This window comes from Equus przewalskii, chromosome 6 (genome assembly GCF_037783145.1).
Source record: "Equus przewalskii isolate Varuska chromosome 6, EquPr2, whole genome shotgun sequence".
Taxonomy (NCBI): domain Eukaryota; kingdom Metazoa; phylum Chordata; class Mammalia; order Perissodactyla; family Equidae; genus Equus; species Equus przewalskii.
In genome coordinates, this window is record NC_091836.1 from 4,906,114 (window position 1) to 4,932,265 (window position 26,152).

General features: G+C 44.9%; 1 protein-coding gene across 5 annotated transcripts in view; it reads left to right on the forward strand.

The window, feature by feature from the left end:
- Positions 1–26,152, forward strand: part of ADGRE1 (adhesion G protein-coupled receptor E1) — a 73,438-nt gene that overhangs the window by 12,476 nt on the left and 34,810 nt on the right. For 2 of the 5 annotated variants that reach the window (XM_070622771.1, XM_070622773.1), the window contains exons 4-14: positions 7,699–7,845; positions 10,006–10,161; positions 10,284–10,403; positions 12,252–12,398; positions 16,926–17,072; positions 18,583–18,738; positions 18,861–18,980; positions 20,947–21,093; positions 22,617–22,772; positions 22,895–23,014; positions 24,981–25,127. In XM_070622771.1, the coding sequence (XP_070478872.1) occupies positions 7,699–7,845; positions 10,006–10,161; positions 10,284–10,403; positions 12,252–12,398; positions 16,926–17,072; positions 18,583–18,738; positions 18,861–18,980; positions 20,947–21,093; positions 22,617–22,772; positions 22,895–23,014; positions 24,981–25,127 (1,563 nt within the window). The remainder of the gene's footprint in view (positions 1–7,698; positions 7,846–10,005; positions 10,162–10,283; positions 10,404–12,251; positions 12,399–16,925; positions 17,073–18,582; positions 18,739–18,860; positions 18,981–20,946; positions 21,094–22,616; positions 22,773–22,894; positions 23,015–24,980; positions 25,128–26,152) is intronic. The other 3 variants (XM_070622772.1, XM_070622774.1, XM_070622775.1) reach the window with 3 other exon arrangements.

A 26,152-nucleotide genomic window follows, 5' to 3' on the forward strand; every position in this document is an offset into this window, starting at 1 on the left:
CAGTTTTCCCAACACCATTTATTGAAGAGACTTTCCTTTCTCCATAGTAAGTTCTTGGATCCCTTGTTGAAAATTAGCTGTTCACAGATGTGTGGGCTTATTTCTGGGCTCTCAGTTCTGTTCCATTGATCTGTGTGTCTTTTTTTGTGCCAGTACCATGCTGTTTTGAATATGATAGCTTTGTAATATATTTTAAAATCAGGGAGTGTGATACCTTCAGCTTCCTTTTTTCTCAGGAATCCTTTGGCTATTCAGGGTGTTTTCTTGTTCCATGTAAATTTTAGGATTCTTTGTTCTATTTCTGTGAAAAATGTTGTCAGAGTTTGATAGGGATTTCATTGAATCTGTAGATTGTTTTAGGAAGTATGGACATTTTAACTATGTTAATCCTTCCAATCCAAGAGCACAGAATATCTTTCTATTTCTTTGTCTTCTTTGATTTCTTTCAACAATGTTTATAGTTTTCAGCATACAGGTTTATCACCTCTTTGGTTAAGTTTATTCCTAGGTATTTTTGTTGTTGTTGTTGCAATTGTAAATGGGATTGTATTTTTTAAAAAAGATCAGTACATGAGCTAACAACTGTTGCCAATCTTCTTCTTTTCCCCCCTTCTTCTTCTCCCCAAAGCCCCCCAGTACATAGTTGTATATTCTAGTTGTAGGTCCTTCTGGTTGTGCTATGTGGGACGCCACCTCAGCATGGCCTGATGAGTGGTGCTATGTTCGTGCCCAGGATCTGAACTGGTGAAACCCTGGGCTGCAGAAGTGTAGCATGCAAATTTAACCACTCAGCCATGCGGCTGGTCCCTGGGATTGTATCCCTAATTTCTCTTTCTGCTACTATGTTAGTGTATAGAAATGCAACTGATTTTTGTATGTTGATTTTGTATCCTGCAACTTGACTGTATTCATTTATGATTTCTAAAAGTTTTTCAGTGGATTCTTTAGGGTTTTCTATATATAAAAGCATGTCGTCTGCAAATAGCGACAGTTTCACTTCTTCTTTTCCAATGAGGATCCCTTTTATTCCTCATTCTTGCCTGATTGCTCTGGCTAAGGATTCCAATACTATGTTAAATAAGAGTGGTGAAAATGGGCATCCTTGTCGGGTTCCTGTTCTTAGAGGGATAGCTTTCAGTTTTTCTCCATTGAGAATGATACTAGCTGTGGGTTTGTCATATATGGGCTTTATTATGTGGAGGTATTTTCCTTCTATACCCATTTTATCATAAGTGGATGCTGTATCTTGTCAAATGCTTTCTCTGCGTCTATTGAGATAATCATGTGATTTTTATTCTTCATTTTGTTAATGTGGTGAATCACATTGACTGATTTGCAGATGTTGAACCATACCTGCATCACTGGGATGAATCCATCGTTGTCATGGTGTATGATCTTTTTGAGGTATTGTTGTATTCGATTTGCTAGTCTTTTGTTGAGGATATTTGCATCAATGTTCATCAGTGATCTTGGCGTGTAATTTTCTTTTTTTGTGTTGCCCTTGTCTGGTTTTGGTATCAGGATAATGTTTGCTTCATAGAAGGAGTTAGGGAGCCTCCCCTCCTCTTCAATTTTTTCGAAGAGTTTGAGAAGGATAGGTATTAAGTCTTCTTTGAATATTTGGTAGAATTCACCAAGGAAGCCATCTGGTCCTGGACTTTTATTTTTGGGAGGTTTTTGATTGCTATTTCGATCTCCTTACTGGTGATTGGTCTATTCCAAATTCTCTACTTCTTTTTGGTTCAGTTTTCAAAGGTTGTATGATTCTAAGAATTTATCCATTTCTTCTAGATTATCCAATTTGTTGACGTATAGCTTTTCAGAGTATTCTCTTATAATCGTTTGTATTTCTGAGGTGTCTATTGTAATTTCTCCTCTTTCACTTATGATTTTATTTATTTGAACCTTCTCTCTTTTTTTCTTGGTGAGTACAGCTAAAGGTTTGTCAATTTTCTTTATCTTTTCAAAGAACCAGCTCTTGGTTTCATAGTTTTTTTTTCTACTGTTTTTAGTCTCTAGTTCATTGATTTCTGCTTTGATTTTTATTATTTCCTTCCTGCTACTGATTGTGGCTTTGTTTTTCCTTCTTTTTCCTTTATGTGCACTGTTAGATTGTTTGTTTGGGATTTTTCTTGTTTGCTGAGGTAGGCCTGAATTGCTATACACTTTCCTCTTAGAATGGCTTTTGCTGTATCCCATAGATTTTGGCCTGTCATATTTTCATTTGCATTTTCATTTGTCTTCAGGTAATTTTTGATTTCCCCTTTGATTTCTTCATTGACCCGATCTTTGTTCTGTAGCATTTTGTTTAATCTCCACATTTTTGTGGCTTTCCTGATTTTCTTTCTGTAGTTGATTTCCAGTTTTATACCTTTGTGGTCAGAAAATATGCTTGGTATTACTTCGATATTCTAAATTTTATTGAGACTTATTTTGTGGCCTAATACGTGATCAGTCCCGGAGAATGTCCCATCAGCATTTGAAAAGAATGTGTATTCTGCAGTTTTTGGATGGAATGTTCTGTATATATCTACTAAGTCCATCTGGTCTAATGTGTCATTTAAGGCCAATGTTTCTATATTGATCTTCTGTTTGGATGTTCTATCCATTGGTGTAAGTGGAGTGTTAAAGTCCCCTACTACTATTGTGTTACTGTCTATTTCTCCTTTTATGTCTGTTAACAATTGCTTTATATATTTAGGTGCTCCTATTTTGGGTGCATAGATATTTACAAGCATTATATCCTCTTGTTGGATTGTTCCCTTTATCATTATGTAGTGCCCGTCTTTGTCTCTTGTTAAAGTTTTTGTTTTGAAGTGTATTTTGTCTGATATAAGTATTATATAAGTACTGTTACCCCCAGCTTTCTTTTCTATGCCATTTGCTTGGAGTATCTTTTTCCATCATTTCACTTTCAGTTTGTGAGTGTCTTTAGGTCTGAGGTGCGTCTGTTTTATGCAGCATATACATGGGTCTTGTTTTTTAATCCAACCGGCCACTCTATGCCTTTTCATTGGAGCATTTAATCCTTTGACATTTAAAGTAGCTATTGATAAATATGTACCTATTACCATTTTGTTACTTTTTCTGGGAGTTTTAGTAGTACTTCTCTGTTCCTTTCTTCTTCTATTGCTCTCTTCCCGTGTGGTTTAATGACTTTCTTTAGTATTATATTTGACTTCCTTTCTCTTACTTATTTGTGTATTTATTATTGGTTTCTGCTTTGTGATTACCATGAGGTTCACATATAATAACCCGTGTACATAGCAATCTATACTGAGTTAATGGTCTCTTTAGTTTGACCTCTTTCTAGAAGCTCAATTCTTTTACTCCTCTCCTCCCACATTTTATGTTTTTCCTCTTTTATAGGAAGATTAGCCCTGACCTAACATCTGCCACCAATCCTCCTCTTTTTGCTGAGGAAGACTGACCCTGAGCTAACATCCGTGCCCATCTTCCTCTACTTTTTATATGTGGGACGCCTACCACAGCATGGCTTGACAAGCAGTGCCGTGTCCACACCCGGGATCCAAACTGGAGAACCCTGGGCTGCTGAAGCGGAATGTACGAACTTAACAACTGTGCCACCAGGCTGGCCCCACATTTTATGTTTTTGATGTCATATCTAACCCTGTATTTTGTGTGTGTGTATCCATTACCCTCTTATCATTCAAACAGTTAATTTGAGTACTTTTGTCTTTTAACCTTCATATTATCTTCATAGGTGGTTGATCTGCTACTGTACTGTAGTTTTGCCTTTCCAGTGATTTTATTGCCTCTTTTTGGGATACTTTTCTTATTCCTATTTGTAGTCTTCTCTTTCCCACTTAAATAAGTCCCTTCAGCCTTTCTTGTAGAACTGATTTCTTGGTGATAAACTCCTTTAATTTTTGCTTGTCTGGGAAAACCTTTACCTCTCTTTCCATTCTGAGTGATAACCTTGCTGGCTATAGTATTTTTGGCTGTAGGTTTTTTTTTTCCTTTCAACACTTTAAGTATATTGTGCTGCTCCCTTCTGGCCTGTAGGGTTTTGGCTGAGAAGTCAGCTGATAGCCTTATGGGGTTTCCTTTGTATGTCACTTTTTGTCTTTCTCTTGTGGCTTTTACGATCCTCTCTTTGTCTTTAATTTTGGTCATTTTAGTTGTAATGTGTCTTACAGTGGGCCTCTTTGGGTTTATCCTGTTTGGTTCTCTCTGTGCTTCCTGTACCTCAGTGTCTGTTTCCTTCCTTAGGTTAGGAAAGTTTTCAGCTATTATTTCTTCAAAGAGATTCTCTTCCCCTTTGTCTCTGTCTTCTTCTTCTGGGACATCTATAATATGAATATTAGTGCACTTGATATTGTCCCAGAGTTCCCTTAGACTGTTTGGGTTCTTTTTAATATGTTTTCTTTTATCTGTTCATCTCGGGTGTTTTCCTCTAGTCTTTCATCCAGCTCACTGATCCATTCTTCTGTATCATCTACTCTGCTATTGAGTCCCTCTAGTGAATTTTTCATTTCCAGTATTGTATTCTTCATTTCTGGTTGGTTCTTTTTTATATTTTCCAATTCTTTGTTGACATTCTCACTGTGTTCATCCAGTCTTCTCCCAAGATCAGTGAGCATCCTTATGAGTTTTTGTTTGAACTCTTTGTCAGGCAGATTGCTTATTTCTGTTTCATTTAGTTCTTTTTCTGGAGTTTTGTACTGTTCCCTTGCTTGAAACGTATCCCTTTGCCTCTCATTTTGTCTCTTTCTCTGTGCTTATATGTATGTATTAGGTGGGTGAGCTATGTCTCCTGATCTTGGAGAAGTGGCCTTATGTAAGAGACCCCTTTTGAGGCCCAACAGTGTGCTTCCCCCTTGTCGCCAGTTCCAAGTGTTCCAGGAGTGACCTCTGTGTGGGCTACACGTGTCCTTCTGCTGTGGCAGGGTTGCTCTTGCTGCAGGTGCACAGGCAGGCTAGGCTTTCTCTCCCTGGCCAGCTGTTTGTAAGTCTGGTTTAGGGAGCCCCAGCACAGTTGGCTGCAAGGTCTAATAGCACACTCCTGTTACAGTTGTTCTGTTCGGTGAGTAGGCCCCCAGCTTGGCTGGTTGCTAGGTGTAGGTGATTACAATTTCTATAGTCCTCAGGCCTGCAAGGCTCTTGTCAGCTCTCTCAGGATTGCAGCTGAGTGGGGCTGGCCCTAGGCACAGGACCACCTGATTGTTTCAGGCTTTGGAAGGTGGGGCCAATCCCCTACATGGCTGTTTGAGAAGCACAAGTTTTCTGCCACAGATAAGCCTCACCCCCCAAGGGTCCTCACCCAATCTCAACACAGTCCTGGCCCATGCACACATCCCGGCCCCCTGGAGCATACCCCTTCACCCCACTGCAGAGGCCCCCACACTCTCTGCCAATGCCCCCCACATTCTATCTGCTCCTCACGCAGGCCCTGCCCCCCAGAGGTAGACTCACTCATCTGCCTGCAGAGGCTCCAGGCACCCAGTCTATGTAGACCAACAAGTAGCCTGAGGGCTTGCTGTCGGGTGGGGCCAGTCCCTAGGGCAGGCTGCCCGCCCTGGCTGAGCTGGATTAAATCAGTGCTCTAGTGGGTGTGGCAGACCCTGGGCTGTCAGGCCAGGGGAGGAACTCCAGTGGTGTCTGCCAGTGTCTGTGTCAGCACACCTGTACCAGGTCACTACAATGGCTGCTGCCACTGTCTCAGTCCCCAGAGAGGTCTCACCTCTCACTGAGATCCACCCAGAGCCTACAAGGTGAGTCTCTTTTGGCCAAAGGACTGTGCACCTTTCTGGTGATTTTAGGTTGCTGTCTGAGATGGATGAATTTGGGCATGGGCCCTTTAAGAGCTGAGTTTTTCCATTTATATCCCATAGCTTTTCTGGGGGTATTCCCCATTGTAGTTAACAGCCAGCAAAGCCAGATATTATGAGACTCGTCTCAGTTGTGCTGAGTCTGAAGGATGCTTATAGCAGTATCAGGCCCCCAGTCAGGTCCCCATTTCTCCAGAGAGGGCTGTGTACCTTAGGTTTGCTCCCAGCTTGCCAAGAGTGAAGCTCTGTGGCTCCTGAAGGTGGTTTTTTTCTCTCCAGAAAGGAATTTCTGCCTCTTCCGCCTTGGTCAGGACTGTCCCTTATTGTGGGGGTTCTTTTTATCCAGTTTTTGCTTCTTTCTCAGGGTCAATTTTTCCAAGAAGAGTTGTAACCTGGTTGTGTTCGTGGGAGGATGTGGGTTCATAGTCTGCCTACACTGCCGTCTTGAGGAGATCTCTGATGTTTATTTCTTAGAAGTCTCTTCTTCTCTCCCTCATAAATCTCCAATTTGTGGATGGAACAGGGTGACAGGGCTACCCTGTCTATGAAATCATCTCGGCTCCCAGGTGCCTTCCATCTTGTTGTTTTTCCATCCCTCCGTGTGGAGGTTTTCCAAAGCATCACCCCCGTGGTTAAGGATAGATCACCTCACTCTGTCCACATTCTTCTTTCCCCAGGGGAAAGGGGAAAGGAGGAATGAAGGACGTGCTCCTTCTTTTTAAGGGCATGGCCAAAAGGTGCACATATCACTTCTGCTCATTTCCTTTGGCTGAAACTTAGCCACGTGACTGCACCTAGCTGCAAGAGAAGCTGGAATTGCAGCCTAACTGGATGGTCATGTTATTCAAAGGAAGAGGGGGAGATGGGGGTCGGGGCATAGCCACTGTTCTCTGCTTCGAGGTTTCCTATGGGAGCTTTAACCCGGGTAGTCCTTGCTCCAAAGGCTGTAACTTTGACTCTCATACTCTTCTGTCTGGAGCCCCAGTGCTTATGGTGTGGTCCATGGACCAGCATCATTCAGGCGCTTGTTAGAAATGCAGAATCTCAGGCCCTTCTCAGACCAGCTGAATCAGCATCTGATTTTCCAAGATCGCTCAAGGATACCAGGCGCAGCAGATGATACTGGTCCATGGACCACACTTGGAGAAGCAAGGGTCCAGATCAGTATTTCTCGCACTTTCATGTGCACACAAATCATCTGAGGATCTTGCTAAAATGCAGATTCTGATTCAGGAGGTCTTGGGCAAGGCCTGGGACTTTGTATTTCCATCAAACTCCCAGACATTGCTGATGTTGCTGGGCCATGGACCACACTTTGAGTGGCAAAGGTCTGGGGTCTACAGGGTCCTTGACTGAGCTGGTTCTTAGGGCAGCTGTAACAAGTTATCACAAACCGGGTGTCTTAAAACAACAGAAATTTATCCTCTCACAGTTCTGGAGGCCAGAAGTTTGAAACCAAGGTGTCAGCAAGGCCATTCTTTCTCTGAAGCCTCTAGAAAAGAATCTGTTCTGAGGCTCTCTGCCAGCTTCTGGTGTCGCCAGCAATCCTTGGCATTCCTTGACCTGTACGTGTATCATTCCATCTCTGACTCCATCGTCCCATGGTATTCTCCTTAAGCCTGTCTCTGTGCCTCTTCTCCTCTCCTTATAAGGACACCAATCATATCCGATTAAGGGACCACCCTACTCCAGTATGATCTCAACTAAACTTACATCTTAATTGCATCTTCAAAGACCCTATTTCCAAGTAAGCTCAACTTCTCAGGGACCAGAGTTTAGGACTTCAACATATCTTTTTGAAGGACACAATTCAACCCACAACGGTTTCCTTCCCTCTCAAACGCTGGCTTCCTCTGCAGCCCCACTCTGGTGTGCTAATACAAACTCTTCCTTCTACACTGCCTAGAAACGAATGAGTGTGTGGATACCACCATCTGCCCAGCTTATGCAACCTGCACTGACACTTCAAAAAGTTATTACTGCAGCTGCAAAAAAGGATTCCTGTCTAGCAACGGACTGGCACAGTTCCAGGGCTCAGGAGTGGAATGCAAAGGTGAGTTCACGCCCCCTCAAAGGTGGTAGGAAAATCAGGTGGAAGCTAGCTGGCGCGGCAGGTGTAAGTACTTTTCCTTTTTTTTCCCCCAAATATTATATTATTTCCTCCCTTCCTTCTTTCCTTTCTGTCATGAGACTTATTCCTGGTCACTAAAATTTCCAGTGATTAGAAAGCCACATTAGGATGCGCCTTCAGTCACCCCTCCACGCAGATAAGAAGAATTGCTAACAGTTATTGAGTGCCAGGCCCCGTGTGAAGGGCTTTATGTGCATTTTCACCTTAAATCGACTATGAGCGTTGTGATGATCTCCATTGTCCAGATGAGTAAAGTGAGGATTGGAGAGCTGAAATGACTTGTTGAAGGTCATGCAGTTGACCTGGAATTCAAACCCAGCTGTTTCTGACTCTAACCATGTCTGTCAACCATCTCACCCAGTTGCCACACTCTAGTTAAGAGGTATTGGGGAAACATATTTAATCTCTCTAAGCCTCAATGTTTCCATCTGTAAAATGAGTGTATAAGAGCATCTACCTCAAAGGACAGTTGGGAAGATTAAATGCAACAATGTATGCAGTATCCTAGGTGCATGTACAATATCAAGTGCTATATTAACATAAATGATATGATTCCCAGAAGGAGCTAAGTTCTTTGTCCCTATTCCTTATATCTAGACCCTAATTCTCCTCTTGACAGTAAAGATCTGATTATGCCTCTGAATAAGCCCAGTGGTTGGTAAACTTTCTATAATGGGCCAGATAGGACATATTTTGGAAGTTGCAAGCTGTATGGTCTCTGTCATGGCTACTCAGTGCTCCAGTCGTGGTGCCAAAGCAGTCGTAGATGATACATAAATGAATGGATGTGGCCATGGCTGTGTTCCAATAAAACTTTATTTACACAAACAGCTGCCGGACCGGATTTGACTCATGAGATGCAGTTTGCTGAGTTCTGAGGCAGATAATTCATTTCTATCACTGTAGTTTTTAGGGAGATCAAAACATCCTTCTTTATGTTTGGGCTACAGTTCATGGGTTATTCCATCAGCTCACTAGTGCTCGTAGACCCTGGTGTTTAAATCTGGGGTGAAATCAATATTCCCCGTGTAGAAAATGATGGCTACTACAGCAACAATTTTCGTCCACTCTGTATCTTTGACCCCCAGTATGGTTCCTGACACATTGTGAGTATTAAATAGATATTTCTTGAATGAAAGAACGTGAACCTTGTTCGTTAGTCAACTCTAATCCGTCCTTCTGTTGACAGGCACTTAGATTGTTTCTAATGTTTTACGACTTCAAACAAAGCTGAATGAGGATCCCTGTGACCTCATCTTGAAGCACAGTGGCAGCTCAAGATTTCTCTCTGAGAGAGGTGCAGTTGACTTGGAGGGTGCCCTAGGAGATATGTCTTGAAATTGTGCTTGCATGACAAGTACATAGCAAATGTTTATTTAGGGTAACTTGGCAGAGCATGGCTGAAGCAAATTTGGGGAAGGCCAACCCATGGTACCATGACTGCAAAATTCCATGGGTGCCTTAATGAGTAAATTCCTAGAGGTGGCTTTGCAAGGTGTTCTAGTTATCCATTGCTGGGTAACAGGCCACCTGCAAACTTAGAGCATGAAAACAACAGCAGTCATTTATTTCGCTCGTGAATGAGCCCATTTGGGCTGAGTTTAGAGAGGATGGCTTGTCTCTGTTCCACACAGTGTCGGTTGAATTGGCTCAACTGGAGGCTGGAGGATTCACTTTGAAGAGCGCCCCATCACAAGGCTGGCAAGCTGGTGCTGGCTATTGGCCGGCTGCTCCCCCAGGGCTGTGAGATGGAGATCTTAGTTCTTGTCCATGTGAGCTGCTTTTTGATGGCTTGTTAGGCTTCCTCAAAGTATGGTAGCTCAGTTCCAAGAATGAGTATCTCAAGACGACAAGGAAGTAGATTATATTTTTATGACCTGGATTGACTTCCACTATAGTCACAAGCATCCTGAGATTCATGGGGTGGTAACATAAACCCCCACTCCTTGATGGAAAGAGTATCAAATTCACACAGAATGAAGGGCATATGAGATGGAAAACATTGTTTCAACCATCTTTGGAGAATAAAATCTACTGCAGAAGATGAGGCAACTTTGTAACTCCAATTCTTTCTCTATCCAGATATAGATGAGTGTTCTAAGAGGCCCACACCATGTGGTGCTCACTCAGTCTGCAAAAACCTGCCTGGGAGATACAAGTGCAGCTGTTTGCCTGGTTTCTCTTCTCCCACTGGAAATAACTGGAACCCGGCAAAGCCAGGTCATTTCTCCTGTACAGGTAATCCTCTCGGTATCTCAGGTGTGGTCTTTCGTGGATGGCTACCATTGAGTTGGGTACCTGTGTTTCTCACCTTAGACACTCATTCTTTTGTCTGCTCGCTCTCCTCCACTGCTCCTCAGACATCAACGAATGCCTCTCCAGCGGGGTCTGCCCAGAGCATTCTGAGTGCACCAACTCCTTGGGAAGCTACCGTTGCACCTGCCTACCTGGATTCTCTTCTAGAAACTCCATCTGTGAAGGTAAAGAGGACCTGCCCTTCTTATTGAGTAGGACCTGCCTACTCAATTAAGAATCACCTCAATTCATGATGCTGTGAGGTAGGGATCATGATCCTCAGTTTAGGAGTGAGAACATTGAGGCTCAGAGAGGTGAAGTGACTTGCCCAAGGATGCACAGCTATTAAGTGGAACAACCAGGATTTGAGCTTCTGTTGAGGGAACACTGTAGGTTAGGCAGAGCATCAGGCAGTATTTCAGAGTAACAGGATGGTGGTCGCTCTGTCCACAGAACACTTTTCTCCTCAGGGGACATTAGTAATGTCTAGAGACATTTTCAATTGTCACACTGGTGGTGGTGGTGGCGTTGTGTGTGCTACTGTCATCAAAGGAATAGAGGCCAGAGACGCTGCTAAACACCCTACAATGTACAATACTGCTTCCCACAACAAAAAAATGATCTGGTCCCAAATGTCAGTAGGGTTGAGGTAGAGAAACTCTGTGCTAGGGAGAACTGAGACCTGGACCTCAGAACTTTTTCCCAAAAGATATTTGAATTAAGGCCTGAGAGTTACCCTCATTCTCCTTTCCCTTCCATGTTAAGTCAGTCATTACGTCTTGGGGAATCTACCTGCTAAATCTGTCTTGAATGTCTCGACTCTTCTCCATCCTTGGCTCTGGCTTCATGTTTTCTTCATCTTTACTGCTCCTCATTTCTCCAGTCTTGTCCCCTCAAATACATCCTCCACACTGCCTCCAGAATGTTCTCACTGAGTCGCCAGGGCTCCATCCTCCTGAGTCCACTGAGGTTCTATTGTTCTCTACGTTTTCTTATAGGGACGATGACTCCACCCAGCATGGCATGGAGTGATCAAGCCCTCATCACAGCTCCGTGGCTTGGACTCAGAGATATCTGAAGTCATGTCTTCTTTTACTAGTGAATTCCTAGCAGTTAGCTATTGCTGAGGAGCAAATTACCCTAAAAGTCAATGGCTAAAAACAACAACCATTTCTTTTTAGCTCTTGATTCCATGCATGGGTGGTTCAGGTGGGGCTCTTCTGGTTTGTTCTTTGAGTCTCAACTGTTCCTCTTCCTGTGTCTGTGGTCAGCTGTGGTTGGGCGGGGCTGGGCTGTCTCACACGACTGGGGCTCATCTGGGATGATCCATTTCTTCCATCCTTCATTCAGCTAGTCTAGGGCTTGTTCAGGTGGCAGAATGAAGAGGCCTAAGGCATAGGTGGAAGAAAATAATCCTCTGGAGGTTTAAGTTTGGAACTGGTACCACATCACTTCTTCTGCATTCTATTGGCCAGTGCAAGTGATAGGGCCAGCTGGATGAAGGGGTGGAAAACAAACTCCACATTTAAAGAGAGGAGAGGCCAAGTCATATTGTACTGCACAAGCCACATCCTGAGGTGTGGCTATACGTATATATTCGTGGCCAGTGAAGTACCACACTCTTGGCAGATATTTTTTGGATATATGAATAGATGGATAGATGGATGGATAGATGCATAGATACATAGATGGATGGATGATTAAAACGAATGGACAAAGAAAGAAAGGAATAAACAGTTTACTTTGTTCTCTATGCAAAAAAAAGGGGGGTACTGTGGCCATTTCTGCAAACTATGATCGTTATGTTTTGAAATCATTTGTCACCCTTTTGCTTACATACTATCGGCCAGAATTTATTCTCATGGTCCTCCCTAACTGCAAGGGAGGTTAGGAAGAAGGGGAGAACTTGGGTATTGGGGAGCCTCAGTGCTGTGTGCCACAACTTAAGAGCATGTAGAGTGAATATTCACTTACCATGTCCTTTCCAAATTTCCTGCTCTGCCTTGATCCCGGTTTTCTCTTGCACTCTCCAGATGTGGATGAATGTGCAGATCCCAGATCTTGCCCAGAGCATGCGACCTGCCACAACAGTCTTGGCAGCTACTCTTGTGTCTGCAACCAAGGATTTGTTTCCAGCAGTGGAAACGTGAGGTTCCAGGGCCAGGGAGAGACGTGTGAAGGTAGGTGGAGGGGTGTGTTGGGGAATTAGGTCCCAGACTGTTTACAAAGGCAACACTGGTGGAGCACGAGTCGGGGTGGGTCTTGGCTGTGTTCAAAGACCTCATCAGCAAAACTGAAGACAATAATCACTCATTCACTCTTCAACCCATACTTTGAGCATGTGCAACATGGCTGGTTCTATTCTGGGGATGGCAGATACAGCAGTGAATAACACAGGCAAAAACGTTTGTTCTCCTGGAATTTATTGTCTAGTGTGGGGGAGATAGTTAACAAAATAAAAATGTATGAAACCTTTCTGTGTTAGGGAAAGTTAAAGGCGGTGAAGACCAATAAGGCAGGAAAGGCAGTTAGAGAGTGCTGTGGTCTAATTTTAAGAGAGTGGTAAGAAAAGGCCGTGCTGAGAATTTGATATGTGAGAAAAGATCCGGTGGAAGTGAGGGAGTGAGAGATTGGGTGTCTGGGGAAGAATGTTCCAGGAGGAGGCAAGAGAAGATAGAAAAGTCTGGAGGCAGGATCCCAGCCAAGCCGCTAAGCTCTCCCATCAGTGTGCTCATTCGGTCCTCCCAACAACCTGACGGTATCGGTTTGATTTTACACCCATTTCACAGATGAGGAAACTGAGCTTCCATTGTGGTTGAATCACTGTCCCAAGGTCGAATAGGTAGGAGGTAGGAGAGTCAGGATCTGACTTTGCCTGGGTGTGGCTTCACAGCACGTGCTCCCACCACCATGCTAATTTGCCTCCAAATGAGGCTGCAGCCTCTGGCAGCTCACGATGGGCTTGCATAGGACACATATCAGTTTAATCACCACATTTCCAGTCTCTGAGGTTCCGACGACCTGGGAAGCTGTCGTCTGAAACTTCCAGAGCTGCTCAGAACCTGGATTCCAATCATAATTGTGCCTTTCACAAGCTATGCGATGTTGCACAATTTTGAAGTCTCAGTTTCCTCCTCTGAAAAATGGAAATATCAGTTTGCACCTCGTTGGGCTGCTCTGAGCATTCGTTGAGCTGATGCGTGTGAAGTATCTACCTCAATGCCTGCCACAAAGAAAGCTCCACATGTCAGCAGTGAATTTTGTCTTTTGGTTAACATTTGCTTTCATAGTAATTGCTATGCTCCAGGCTCTGTTCAGAGCGCTTTACAGAGATCACCTGAGGAAACTGAGACACACAGAGATGGATTCTCTGTCCATTGTATTAGGCAGTTCAGGCTGCATAACAAAATATTGTAGACTGGGGGCCTTAAGCAACAGAGACTTATTTTCTCACAGTTCTGGAGGCCAGAATTCTGAAATCAAGCTGTCAGCAGGGTCATGCTTTCTCTGAAGACTCTAGGGGACAATCTGTTCTGAGGCTCTCTCCCAGCTTCTGGTGTTTCCAGCAATCTCTGGGTTCCTTGACCTGTAGATGTGTCATTTCCATCTCTGACTCCATCATCATGTGGTGTTCTCCCTAAGCCTGTCTCTGTGCCTGTTTTCCTCTCCTTATAAGGATACCAATCATATCTGGTTAAGGGACCATCCTACTCCAGTACGATGTCTTAACTTACATCTTAAGCACATGTACAAAGACCCTATTTCTAATAAGTTCACATTCTCTGAGACTAGAGGTTAGAACTTCAACATATCTTTCTGGTGGCCATAACTCCCCACAACAGTTGCCTGTATGATCTCTGTCAATGATGACTCAATGCTCCAGTTGTGTTGCTAAAGCAGTCATAGATGATACATAAATGAATGGATGTGGCTGTGTGCCAATAAAACTTTATTTACACAAACAGATGAGGGGCCAGATTTGACCTATGGGATGTAGTTCGCTGAGCTCTAAATAAGATCATTCATTTCTACCACCGGAGTTTCCAGAGTGCCCCAAACATCCTTCTTCATCTTTGGGCTACAGTTCATGGGTTATTCAGCCTTCTCAGTAGTGCCGGTGGACCCTGGTGTTTAAATTTGGGGTGAAATCAATATTTCCCATCTAGAAAATGCTGGGTTCTACAGCAACGATTTTGTCCACTCTGTGTTTCACCCTCAGTATGGTGCCTGATACATTGCAAGTATTAAATGGATATTTGTTGAATGGAGGAACATGAATTTTATTCTTTACATCGACTCCAGATTGAATCACCTGTCAACTGACAGGCACTTAGTTTGTTTCTAATGCTTTACAACTTCACACAAAGCTGGGGTGAGCATCCCTGTGATGGTATCTTGAAGTTCAGTGGCCGCTCCAGTTTTCTCTCTAGGAGAGGTGCAGTTGACTGGGAGGGACATATAGGAGACTTGCATTGAAGTTGTGCTTGCACGAGAGGTACACAGCAAGTGTTTCTTTGGGGTGATTTGGCAGAGCGGGGTTGAAAGACGTTTGTGCAAGGCCACCCCTTGCTCCCATGACTGCACAATTCCATGGGTGCTTCAATGTGTCGGTTCCTAGAGGTGGCTTTGCAAGGTGTTCAAGTCATCTGTTGTTGCATAACAGACCCCCTGCAAACTCAGTGCATGAAAACAACAGCAGTCATTTATTTTGCTCACAAACGAACCTGCTATTTGGGCTTGGTTTGGAGAGGATGGCTTGCCTCTGTTCCACACTGTGTCAGTTGAGTTGGCTCAACTGGAGGCTGGAGGAATCAGTTTGGAGAAGGCCCACTGACAAGGCTGGCAAGCTGGTGCTGGCTGTTGGCTGGCTGCTCCCCCAGGGCTGCGGGCTGGAGGTCTTAGCTCTTGTCCATGTGAGCTGCTTTTTCACGGCTTGTTGGGCTTCCTCAAAGTATGAGTGAAGTTCCAAGAATGAGTTCCAAGAATGAGCATCTCAAGAGAACAAAGAAGTGCATTGTATTTTTATGACCGAGTGTGAGATTTTTGTGACGTTGTCTAATACTTTTATGACCTAACATGCAGTTTTTACGACTTGGTGTCACATCCCCCGTAGTCACAAGCATGCTCGTATTTAAGGGGTGGGAATATAGACCCCACTGCTTGGTGGATGGAGTACAAAATTCACACTTAATGACGGGCATATGGGATGGAAAACATTGCTTCCGTCCAATGAACAGAACATCTTCCCACAACCAAAAATGCTCCAGTCCCAAATGTTAGTAGTACTGATGTAGAGAAACTCTGTGATAGGGAGAGCTCAGACCAAAACCTCAGAACTGTTTCCTAAAAGGTATTTGAATTAAGGGCTGAGAGTTACCTTCATCCTCCCTCCCCTTCCATATTAAATCCGTCATTATCTCTTGGAGAATCTCCCTGCTACAGACGTCTTGAATGTTTCCACTCTTCTCCATCCTTGGTTCAGCCTTCATCCTTACTATGGCAGCATCCTCACTGGTCTCTCCCTGTCTGCAGTCTGGTCTCCTCTAATCCATCCTCCACACTGCAGCCAGAATGTTCTCACTAAGACACCAAGACTCCATCTTCCTGAGTCTACAGAGGTTCTATTGTTCTCTACATTCACTTATAGGGAGGGTGATTTCAAACAGCATGGCATGGAGTGATCTAGCCCTCATCACATCCCCTTGGCTTGGAATCACAGATATTTGAAGTCATCTTCATTTTGCTAGTGTAATTGTAGCAGTTAGCTAGTTCTGAGTAACAGTGATCCTGCAAGTCCATGGCTAACAACAGCTGCCAATTTTTTTAGCTCTCAATTCCATGCACGGGCAGTTTAGGTTGAGCTCTGCTGGTCAGTTCTTTGGGTCTCAACCATCTTCTTTGTTTGTCTGTGGTCGGCTGTGGTTGGGCTGGGCTGTCTCAGATGACTGAGGCTCATTGGGATGATTCATTTCTTCCCTCCTCCATTCGGCTAGTCTAGGACTTGTTCAGGTGGCAGAATCATGAGGCCCAAAGGAGAAGCAGAAGCAGAAGCAGAAGCAAATAATCCTATAGAGGTCTAAGTTTGGAACTGACACCACATCAGTCCTGCTGCATTCTATTGACCAATGCAAGTCATAGGGCCAGATGGATGAAGGGGTGGAAAACAAACTCCACATTTAAATAAAGGAGTGGCAAAGCCACACTGCAGTGCACAAGCTGCATCCTGAGGTGTGCATAGAGGGGTATATATGTGGCCAGTGAAGTACCACACTCTTGGCAGATGTTTTTTGGATGGATAGATGTATGGATGGATGGATAAATGGATAGCTGAATAGATGCATAGATTGGTGGATGGATAGATGGACAGATGAATGATTAAAAAAAGTGAACAAAGGAACGAAGGAATAAACAATGTACTTTGTTCTCTATGCCGGAAATGGGGACTATGACCATTTCTGCAAAGTAGCATTGTTATAGTAGTTTTGAAATTACTTGTCACCATTTTGCATACATACTATTGGCCAGAATTTGTTTTCATGGACCCGATTAACTGCAGGGAGGTTAGGAAGAAGGGTAGAACGTGAATATTGGGGAGCCTTGGTGCTGCGTGCCACAACTTAAGAGCACGTAGAGTGAATATTCACTTACCATCTCCTTTCCGAAATTCCTGCTCTGCCTTGATCCCGGTTTTCTCTTGCACTCTCCAGATGTGGATGAATGTGCAGATCCCAAATCTTGCCCAGAGCACGCGACCTGCCACAACAGTCCTGGAAGCTACTCTTGTGTCTGCAACCAAGGATTTGCTTCCAGCAGTGGAAACGTGAGGTTCCAGGGCCAGGGAGAGACGTGTGCAGGTAGGTGGAGTGGTGTGTTGGGGAATTAGGTCCAAGTCTGTTTACAAAGACAGCAATGGTGCAGAATGAGTCGGGGTGGGACTTGGCTGTGTTCGAAGACCTCATCAACAAAACTGAAGGCAATAATCATTCATGCATGCAGTCTTTGACCAAGACTTAGAGCATGTGCAACACAGCTGGTTCTATTCCAGCATGGTGGATACAGCAGTGAATAACATAGGCACAGATGTTTGTTCTCCTGAAACTTACACTCTAGTGCATGAGGAGATCAATAACAAAATATAAATGCATGAACATATTGTGTGTTAGGGAAAGTTAAAGGAGATGAAGAAATATAAGGCAGCAAAGGTCAACAGAGAGTGCCGTGAGTGGACGTCTAATTTTAACAGAGTGGTAATAAATGGCCGTGCTGAGAACTGTATATTTGAGAAAAGACGGGTACTACAGCAACGATTTTGTCCCCTCTGTGTTTGACCTCCAGTGTGGTGTGTGATACACTGTGAATATCAAACAGATTTGTGATGGATGAAGGAACATGCACCTTATTCTTTATGTCAACTCCAGTTGGAAGGACGATTCTACTGACAGGCACTAGGTTGTTTCTAATGTTTTACAGCTTCGTACAAAGCTGGGATGACATCCCGGTGATCTTCTCTTGACGTACAGTGGCCGCTCCAGTTTTCTGACTAGGAGAGGTGCGGGTGACTGGGTGGGAAACATAGGAGACTTGCCTTGAAGTTGTGTTTCCACTACAAATACACAGCAAGTATTTGCTTACAGTGAAACGGCAGAGCAGGGTTGAAGGAGACTTGGGCAGAGGTACACGATGGTCCCACGACTGCACAGTTCCATGAGTTCCTCAATGGGTAAAATCCTAGAGGTGGCTTTGCCAGGTGTTCTAGTTCCCTATGGGTGGGTAACAGACCATCTCCAAACTTGGTGACTGAAAACAGCAACAATCATTTATTTTGCTCATGAATGAATCTGCTATTTGGCCTTGGTTTGAGGAGGATGGCTTGCCTCTGTCCCACACAGTGTCAGTTGACTTGGTTCAACTGCAGGCTGGAGGAATCAGTTTGGAGAAGGCCCACTGACAAGGCTGGCAAGCTGGTGCTGGCTGTTGGTTGGCTGTTCCCCCAGGGCTGTGGCCTGCAGGTTTTAGTTCTGGTCTATGTGAGCTGCTTCTTCATGACTTGTTGGGCTTCCTCAAAACATGGCGGGTCAGTTCCAAGAATGAACATCTCAAGAGAACAAAGAAGTGCATTATTTTTTTATGACCCAGTGTGATATTTTTATGACCTAGCATGGTATTTTTACGACCTGGTGTCACTTTCACTGTAGTCACAAACATGCTCAGATTCAGATGGGAATCTAGACCCCAATGCCTCACGGATGGAGTACTGAATGCAGGGCATATGTGATGGAAAACCCTGTTTCAACCGTCTTTGGAAAATGCATTCTGCTGCACAAGTTGTGACAACTTTGCAACTCTAACTCTTTCTCTATCCAGATGTAGATGAGTGTTCTAAGAAGCCCTCACCATGTGGTGCTAACTCAGTCTGCAAAAACCTGCCCGGGAAATACAAGTGCAGCTGTTTGCCTGGTTTCTCTTCTCCCACTGGAAATGACTGGAACCCGGCAAAGCCAGGTCGTTTCTCCTGTACAGGTAACGCTCTCGGCATCTCAGGTGTGGTCTTTCGGGGGCGGCTACCATTGAGTTGGATACCTGTGTTTCTCACCTTAGACACTCATTCTTTTGTCCGCTCGCTCTCCTCCACTGCTCCTCAGACATCAATGAATGCCTCTCCAGCGGGATCTGCCCAGAGCATTCTGAGTGCACCAACTCCTTGGGAAGCTACAGTTGCAGCTGCCGAGCTGGATTCTCCTCTAGAAACTCCATCTGTGAAGGTAAAGAGGACCTGCCCTCCTCATTTACCTGCTCAATTAACAATCACCTCAATTGATGATGCTATGAGGTAGGGGTCGCTATCCCCAGTTTAGGAGTGAGAACATTGAGGCTCAGAGAGGTGAAGTGACTTGCCCAAGGATGCACAGCTATTAAGTGGAACAACCAGGATGTGAACTTCTGTTGAGGGCCCATCGTGAGTTAAGCAGTGGGTCAGGCAGTACTTGAGAGTAATGGGGGACTCTGTCCCTGGAACGATTTTCTCCTCAGGGGACACTAGAAACGTCTAGAGACATTTTTGATTGTCACACTGGTGGTGGTGGTGGGGTTGTGTGTGCTACTGTCATCAAGGGAGTAGAGGCCAGAGATGCTGCTAAACACCCTACAATGCACAGTACTGCCTCCCACAACCAAAAATGATCTGGTCCCAAATGTCAGTAGGGCTGAGGTAGAGACACCCTGTGCTCGGGAGAGCTGAGACCCAGATCTCGGAACTTTTTCCCAAAAGGTATTTGAATTAAGGCCTGAGAGTGACTCTCATCCCTCTCCCCTTCTGTATTGTCGGTCATCATGTCTTGGGGATTCTACCTGCTAATCGTGTCTTGAATCTCATCAGACTTCTTCCTCCTTCACTCAGGCTTCATATTTACTGCAGCAGCATCCTCACTTGTCTCTCCCTGTCTCCAGTCTTCTCCCCTCAAGTCCCTCCTCTACACTGCCTCCAGAATGTTCTCACTGAGACCCCGGGTCTCCATCCTCCTGAGTCCACTGAGGATCTATTGCTCCCTACGTTCACTTACAGGGATCGTGACTCCATCCAGAAGGGTTTGGAGTGATCAAGCCGTCATCACAGCTCCTGGGCTTGGATTCAGAGATATTTGAAGTCATGTCTCATTGTTCTGGTCCATTTGCAGCAGTTATCTATTGCTGAGTAACAAATTACCCTGAAAGTCAATGGCTTAAAACAACTACTGTTTATTTAGCTCTTGACCCCATGCATTGGCAGTTTAGCTATGGCTCTAGTGGTGAGTTCTTTGGGTCTCAACCATTCTTTTTCCTGTGTCTGTGGTCAGCTGTGGTTGGCCTGGGCTATCTCCGATGACTGGAGCTCATCCGAGCTGATCCATCTCTCTTCCTCTTTTTCGTTGTTCATTAGTCTAGTCTAGGACTTGTTCGGGTGAGAGAATCAGGAATCCCAAAGCATGAGCAGAAGCAAATAATCCTCTGGAGGTCTGAGTTTGGAACTGGTACCACATCACTTCCGCTGCATTCTACTGACCAGTGCAAGTCATAGGGCCAGCTGGATGAAGGGGTGGAAAACAAACTCCACGTTTAAATAGAGGAGTGGCAAAGTCACATTGCACTGCACAAGCTGCATCTTGAGGTGTGGATAGGGTTGCATATAAGTGGCCAGAGAAGTATCACACTCTCGGAAGTTATTTTCTGGATGAATGAATAGGTGGATAGATGTATGGATGTATGCATAGATAGAGGGGTAGCTGAATAGATGCATAGATTGATGGATGGATGGATGGATAGCTGAATAGAGGCATAGATTGATGGATGGATGGATGAGTGCATAGATGGATAGCTGAAGAGATGCATAGATTGATGGATGGGTGGATGGATGGATGGATGCTTAAAAGAAATGAACAAAGGAAAGGAATAAACAGTGTACTTTGTTCTCTATGCCGGAAACGGGGATCTTGACCATTTCTGCAAAGTACCATTGTTATAGTAGTTTTGATGTTACTTGTCACACTTTTGCTTACATATTATTGGCCAGAACCTATTCTCATGGAGCCGCGGGACTGCAGGGAGGTTAGGAAGAAGGGTAGAACGTGAATATTGGGGAGCCTCGGCGCTGCGTGCCACAACTTAAGAGCACGTAGAGTGAATATTCACTTACCATCTCCTTTCCGAAATTCCTGCTCTGCCTTCATGCCGGTTTTCCCTTCCACTCTCCAGATGTGGATGAATGTGCAGATCCCAAATCTTGCCCAGAGCACGCGACCTGCCACAACAGTCCTGGAAGCTACTCTTGTGTCTGCAACCAAGGATTTGCTTCCAGCAGTGGAAACGTGAGATTTCAAGGCCAGGGAGAGACATGTGCAGGTAGGTGGAGGGGTGTGTTGGGGAATTAGGTCCCAGTCTGTTTACAAAGACAGCACTTGTGGAGCACGAGTCAGGGTGGGTCTTGGCTGTGTTTGAAGACCTCATCAACAAAACCTAAGGCAAGAATCATTCATTCATTCATTCATGCATGCAGTGTTTGACGAAGACTTAGAGCATGTGCAACACGGCTGGTTCTATTCCGGGGATGGTGGATACAGCAGTGAATAACTCAGGCACACATGTTTGTTCTCCTGGAACTTACCCTCTACTGTGGGAGGAGATGAATAACAAAATATAAATGCATGAACATATTGTGTGTTAGGGAAAGTTAAAGGAGATGAAGAAGTATAAGGCAGCAAAGGTCAACAGAGAGTGCCGTGAGTGGACGTCTAATTTTAACAGAGTGGTAAGAAATGGCCGTGCTGAGAACTGTATATTTGAGAAAAGACGGGTACTACAGCAACGATTTTGTCCCCTCTGTGTTTGACCTCCAGTGTGGTGTCTGATACACTGTGAATATTAAACAGACATTTGAAGGATGAAGGGACATGCACCTTATTCTTTATGTCAACTCCAGTTGGAAGGACGATTCTACTGACAGGCACTAGGTTGTTTCTAATGTTTTACAGCTTCGTACAAAGCTGGGATGACATCCCGGTGATCTTCTCTTGACGTACAGTGGCCGCTCCAGTTTTCTGACTAGGAGAGGTGCGGGTGACGGGGTGGGAAACATAGGAGACTTGCCTTGAAGTTGTGTTTCCACTACAAATACACAGCAAGTGTTTGCTTACAGTGAAACGGCAGAGCAGGGTTGAAGGAGACTTGGGCAGAGGTACACGATGGTCCCACGACTGCACAGTTCCATGAGTTCCTCAATGGGTAAAATCCTAGAGGTGGCTTTGCCAGGTGTTCTAGTTCTCTATGGGTGGGTAACAGACCATCTCCAAACTTAGTGACTGAAAACAGCAACAATCATTTATTTTGCTCATGAATGAATCTGCTATTTGGCCTTGGTTTGAGGAGGATGGCTTGCCTCTGTCCCACACAGTGTCAGTTGACTTGGTTCAACTGCAGGCTGGAGGAATCAGCCTGGAGAAGGCCCACTGACAAGGCTGGCAAGCTGGTGCTGGCTGTTGGCTGGCTGTTCCCCCAGGGCTGTGGCCTGCAGGTTTTCGTTCTGGGCTATGTGAGCTGCTTCTTCATGACTTGTTGGGCTTCCTCAAAACATGGCGGGTCAGTTCCAAGAATGAACATCTCAAGAGAACAAACAAGTGCATTATTTTTTTATGACCCAGTGTGATATTTTTATGACCTAGCATGGTATTTTTACGACCTGGTGTCACTTTCACTGTAGTCACAAACATGCTCAGATTCAGATGGGAATCTAGACCCCAATGCCTCACGGATGGAGTACTGAATGCAGGGCATATGTGATGGAAAACCCTGTTTCAACCGTCTTTGGAAAATGCATTCTGCTGCACAAGTTGTGACAACTTTGCAACTCTAACTCTTTCTCTATCCAGATGTAGATGAGTGTTCTAAGAAGCCCTCACCATGTGGTGCTAACTCAGTCTGCAAAAACCTGCCCGGGAAATACAAGTGCAGCTGTTTGCCTGGTTTCTCTTCTCCCACTGGAAATGACTGGAACCCGGCAAAGCCAGGTCGTTTCTCCTGTACAGGTAACGCTCTCGGCATCTCAGGTGTGGTCTTTCGGGGGCGGCTACCATTGAGTTGGATACCTGTGTTTCTCACCTTAGACACTCATTCTTTTGTCCGCTCGCTCTCCTCCACTGCTCCTCAGACATCAATGAATGCCTCTCCAGCGGGATCTGCCCAGAGCATTCTGAGTGCACCAACTCCTTGGGAAGCTACAGTTGCAGCTGCCGAGCTGGATTCTCCTCTAGAAACTCCATCTGTGAAGGTAAAGAGGACCTGCCCTCCTCATTTACCTGCTCAATTAACAATCACCTCAATTGATGATGCTATGAGGTAGGGGTCGCTATCCCCAGTTTAGGAGTGAGAACATTGAGGCTCAGAGAGGTGAAGTGACTTGCCCAAGGATGCACAGCTATTAAGTGGAACAACCAGGATGTGAACTTCTGTTGAGGGCCCATCGTGAGTTAAGCAGTGGGTCAGGCAGTACTTGAGAGTAATGGGGGACTCTGTCCCTGGAACGATTTTCTCCTCAGGGGACACTAGAAACGTCTAGAGACATTTTTGATTGTCACACTGGTGGTGGTGGTGGGGTTGTGTGTGCTACTGTCATCAAGGGAGTAGAGGCCAGAGATGCTGCTAAACACCCTACAATGCACAGTACTGCCTCCCACAACCAAAAATGATCTGGTCCCAAATGTCAGTAGGGCTGAGGTAGAGACACCCTGTGCTCGGGAGAGCTGAGACCCAGACCTCGGAACTTTTTCCCAAAAGGTATTTGAATTAAGGCCTGAGAGTGACTCTCATCCCTCTCCCCTTCTGTATTGTCGGTCATCATGTCTTGGGGATTCTACCTGCTAATCGTGTCTTGAATCTCATCAGACTTCTTCCTCCTTCACTCAGGCTTCATATTTACCGCAGCAGCATCCTCACTTGTCTCTCCCTGTCTCCAGTCTTCTCCCCTCAAGTCCCTCCTCTACACTGCCTCCAGAATGTTCTCACTGAGACCCCGGGTCTCCATCCTCCTGAGTCCACTGAGGATCTATTGCTCCCTACGTTCACTTACAGGGATCGTGACTCCATCCAGAGGGGTTTGGAGTGATCAAGCCGTCATCACAGCTCCTGGGCTTGGATTCAGAGATATTTGAAGTCATGTCTCATTGTTCTGGTCCATTTGTAGCAGTTATCTATTGCTGAGTAACAAATTACCCTGAAAGTCAATGGCTTAAAACAACTACTGTTTATTTAGCTCTTGACCCCATGCATTGGCAGTTTAGCTATGGCTCTAGTGGTGAGTTCTTTGGGTCTCAACCATTCTTTTTCCTGTGTCTGTGGTCAGCTGTGGTTGGCCTGGGCTATCTCCGATGACTGGAGCTCATCCGAGCTGATCCATCTCTCTTCCTCTTTTTCGTTGTTCATTAGTCTAGTCTAGGACTTGTTCGGGTGAGAGAATCAGGAATCCCAAAGCATGAGCAGAAGCAAATAATCCTCTGGAGGTCTGAGTTTGGAACTGGTACCACATCACTTCCGCTGCATTCTACTGACCAGTGCAAGTCATAGGGCCAGCTGGATGAAGGGGTGGAAAACAAACTCCACGTTTAAATAGAGGAGTGGCAAAGTCACATTGCACTGCACAAGCTGCATCTTGAGGTGTGGATAGGGTTGCATATAAGTGGCCAGAGAAGTATCACACTCTCGGAAGTTATTTTCTGGATGAATGAATAGGTGGATAGATGTATGGATGTATGCATAGATAGAGGGGTAGCTGAATAGATGCATAGATTGATGGATGGATGGATGGATAGCTGAATAGAGGCATAGATTGATGGATGGATGGATGAGTGCATAGATGGATAGCTGAAGAGATGCATAGATTGATGGATGGGTGGATGGATGGATGGATGCTTAAAAGAAATGAACAAAGGAAAGGAATAAACAGTGTACTTTGTTCTCTATGCCGGAAACGGGGATCTTGACCATTTCTGCAAAGTACCATTGTTATAGTAGTTTTGATGTTACTTGTCACACTTTTGCTTACATATTATTGGCCAGAACCTATTCTCATGGAGCCGCGGGACTGCAGGGAGGTTAGGAAGAAGGGTAGAACGTGAATATTGGGGAGCCTCGGCGCTGCGTGCCACAACTTAAGAGCACGTAGAGTGAATATTCACTTACCATCTCCTTTCCGAAATTCCTGCTCTGCCTTCATGCCGGTTTTCCCTTCCACTCTCCAGATGTGGATGAATGTGCAGATCCCAAATCTTGCCCAGAGCACGCGACCTGCCACAACAGTCCTGGAAGCTACTCTTGTGTCTGCAACCAAGGATTTGCTTCCAGCAGTGGAAACGTGAGATTTCAAGGCCAGGGAGAGACATGTGCAGGTAGGTGGAGGGGTGTGTTGGGGAATTAGGTCCCAGTCTGTTTACAAAGACAGCACTTGTGGAGCACGAGTCAGGGTGGGTCTTGGCTGTGTTTGAAGACCTCATCAACAAAACCTAAGGCAAGAATCATTCATTCATTCATTCATGCATGCAGTGTTTGACGAAGACTTAGAGCATGTGCAACACGGCTGGTTCTATTCCGGGGATGGTGGATACAGCAGTGAATAACTCAGGCACACATGTTTGTTCTCCTGGAACTTACCCTCTACTGTGGGAGGAGATGAATAACAAAATATAAATGCATGAACATATTGTGTGTTAGGGAAAGTTAAAGGAGATGAAGAAGTATAAGGCAGCAAAGGTCAACAGAGAGTGCCGTGAGTGGACGTCTAATTTTAACAGAGTGGTAAGAAATGGCCGTGCTGAGAACTGTATATTTGAGAAAAGACGGGTACTACAGCAACGATTTTGTCCCCTCTGTGTTTGACCTCCAGTGTGGTGTCTGATACACTGTGAATATTAAACAGACATTTGAAGGATGAAGGGACATGCACCTTATTCTTTATGTCAACTCCAGTTGGAAGGACGATTCTACTGACAGGCACTAGGTTGTTTCTAATGTTTTACAGCTTCGTACAAAGCTGGGATGACATCCCGGTGATCTTCTCTTGACGTACAGTGGCCGCTCCAGTTTTCTGACTAGGAGAGGTGCGGGTGACGGGGTGGGAAACATAGGAGACTTGCCTTGAAGTTGTGTTTCCACTACAAATACACAGCAAGTGTTTGCTTACAGTGAAACGGCAGAGCAGGGTTGAAGGAGACTTGGGCAGAGGTACACGATGGTCCCACGACTGCACAGTTCCATGAGTTCCTCAATGGGTAAAATCCTAGAGGTGGCTTTGCCAGGTGTTCTAGTTCTCTATGGGTGGGTAACAGACCATCTCCAAACTTAGTGACTGAAAACAGCAACAATCATTTATTTTGCTCATGAATGAATCTGCTATTTGGCCTTGGTTTGAGGAGGA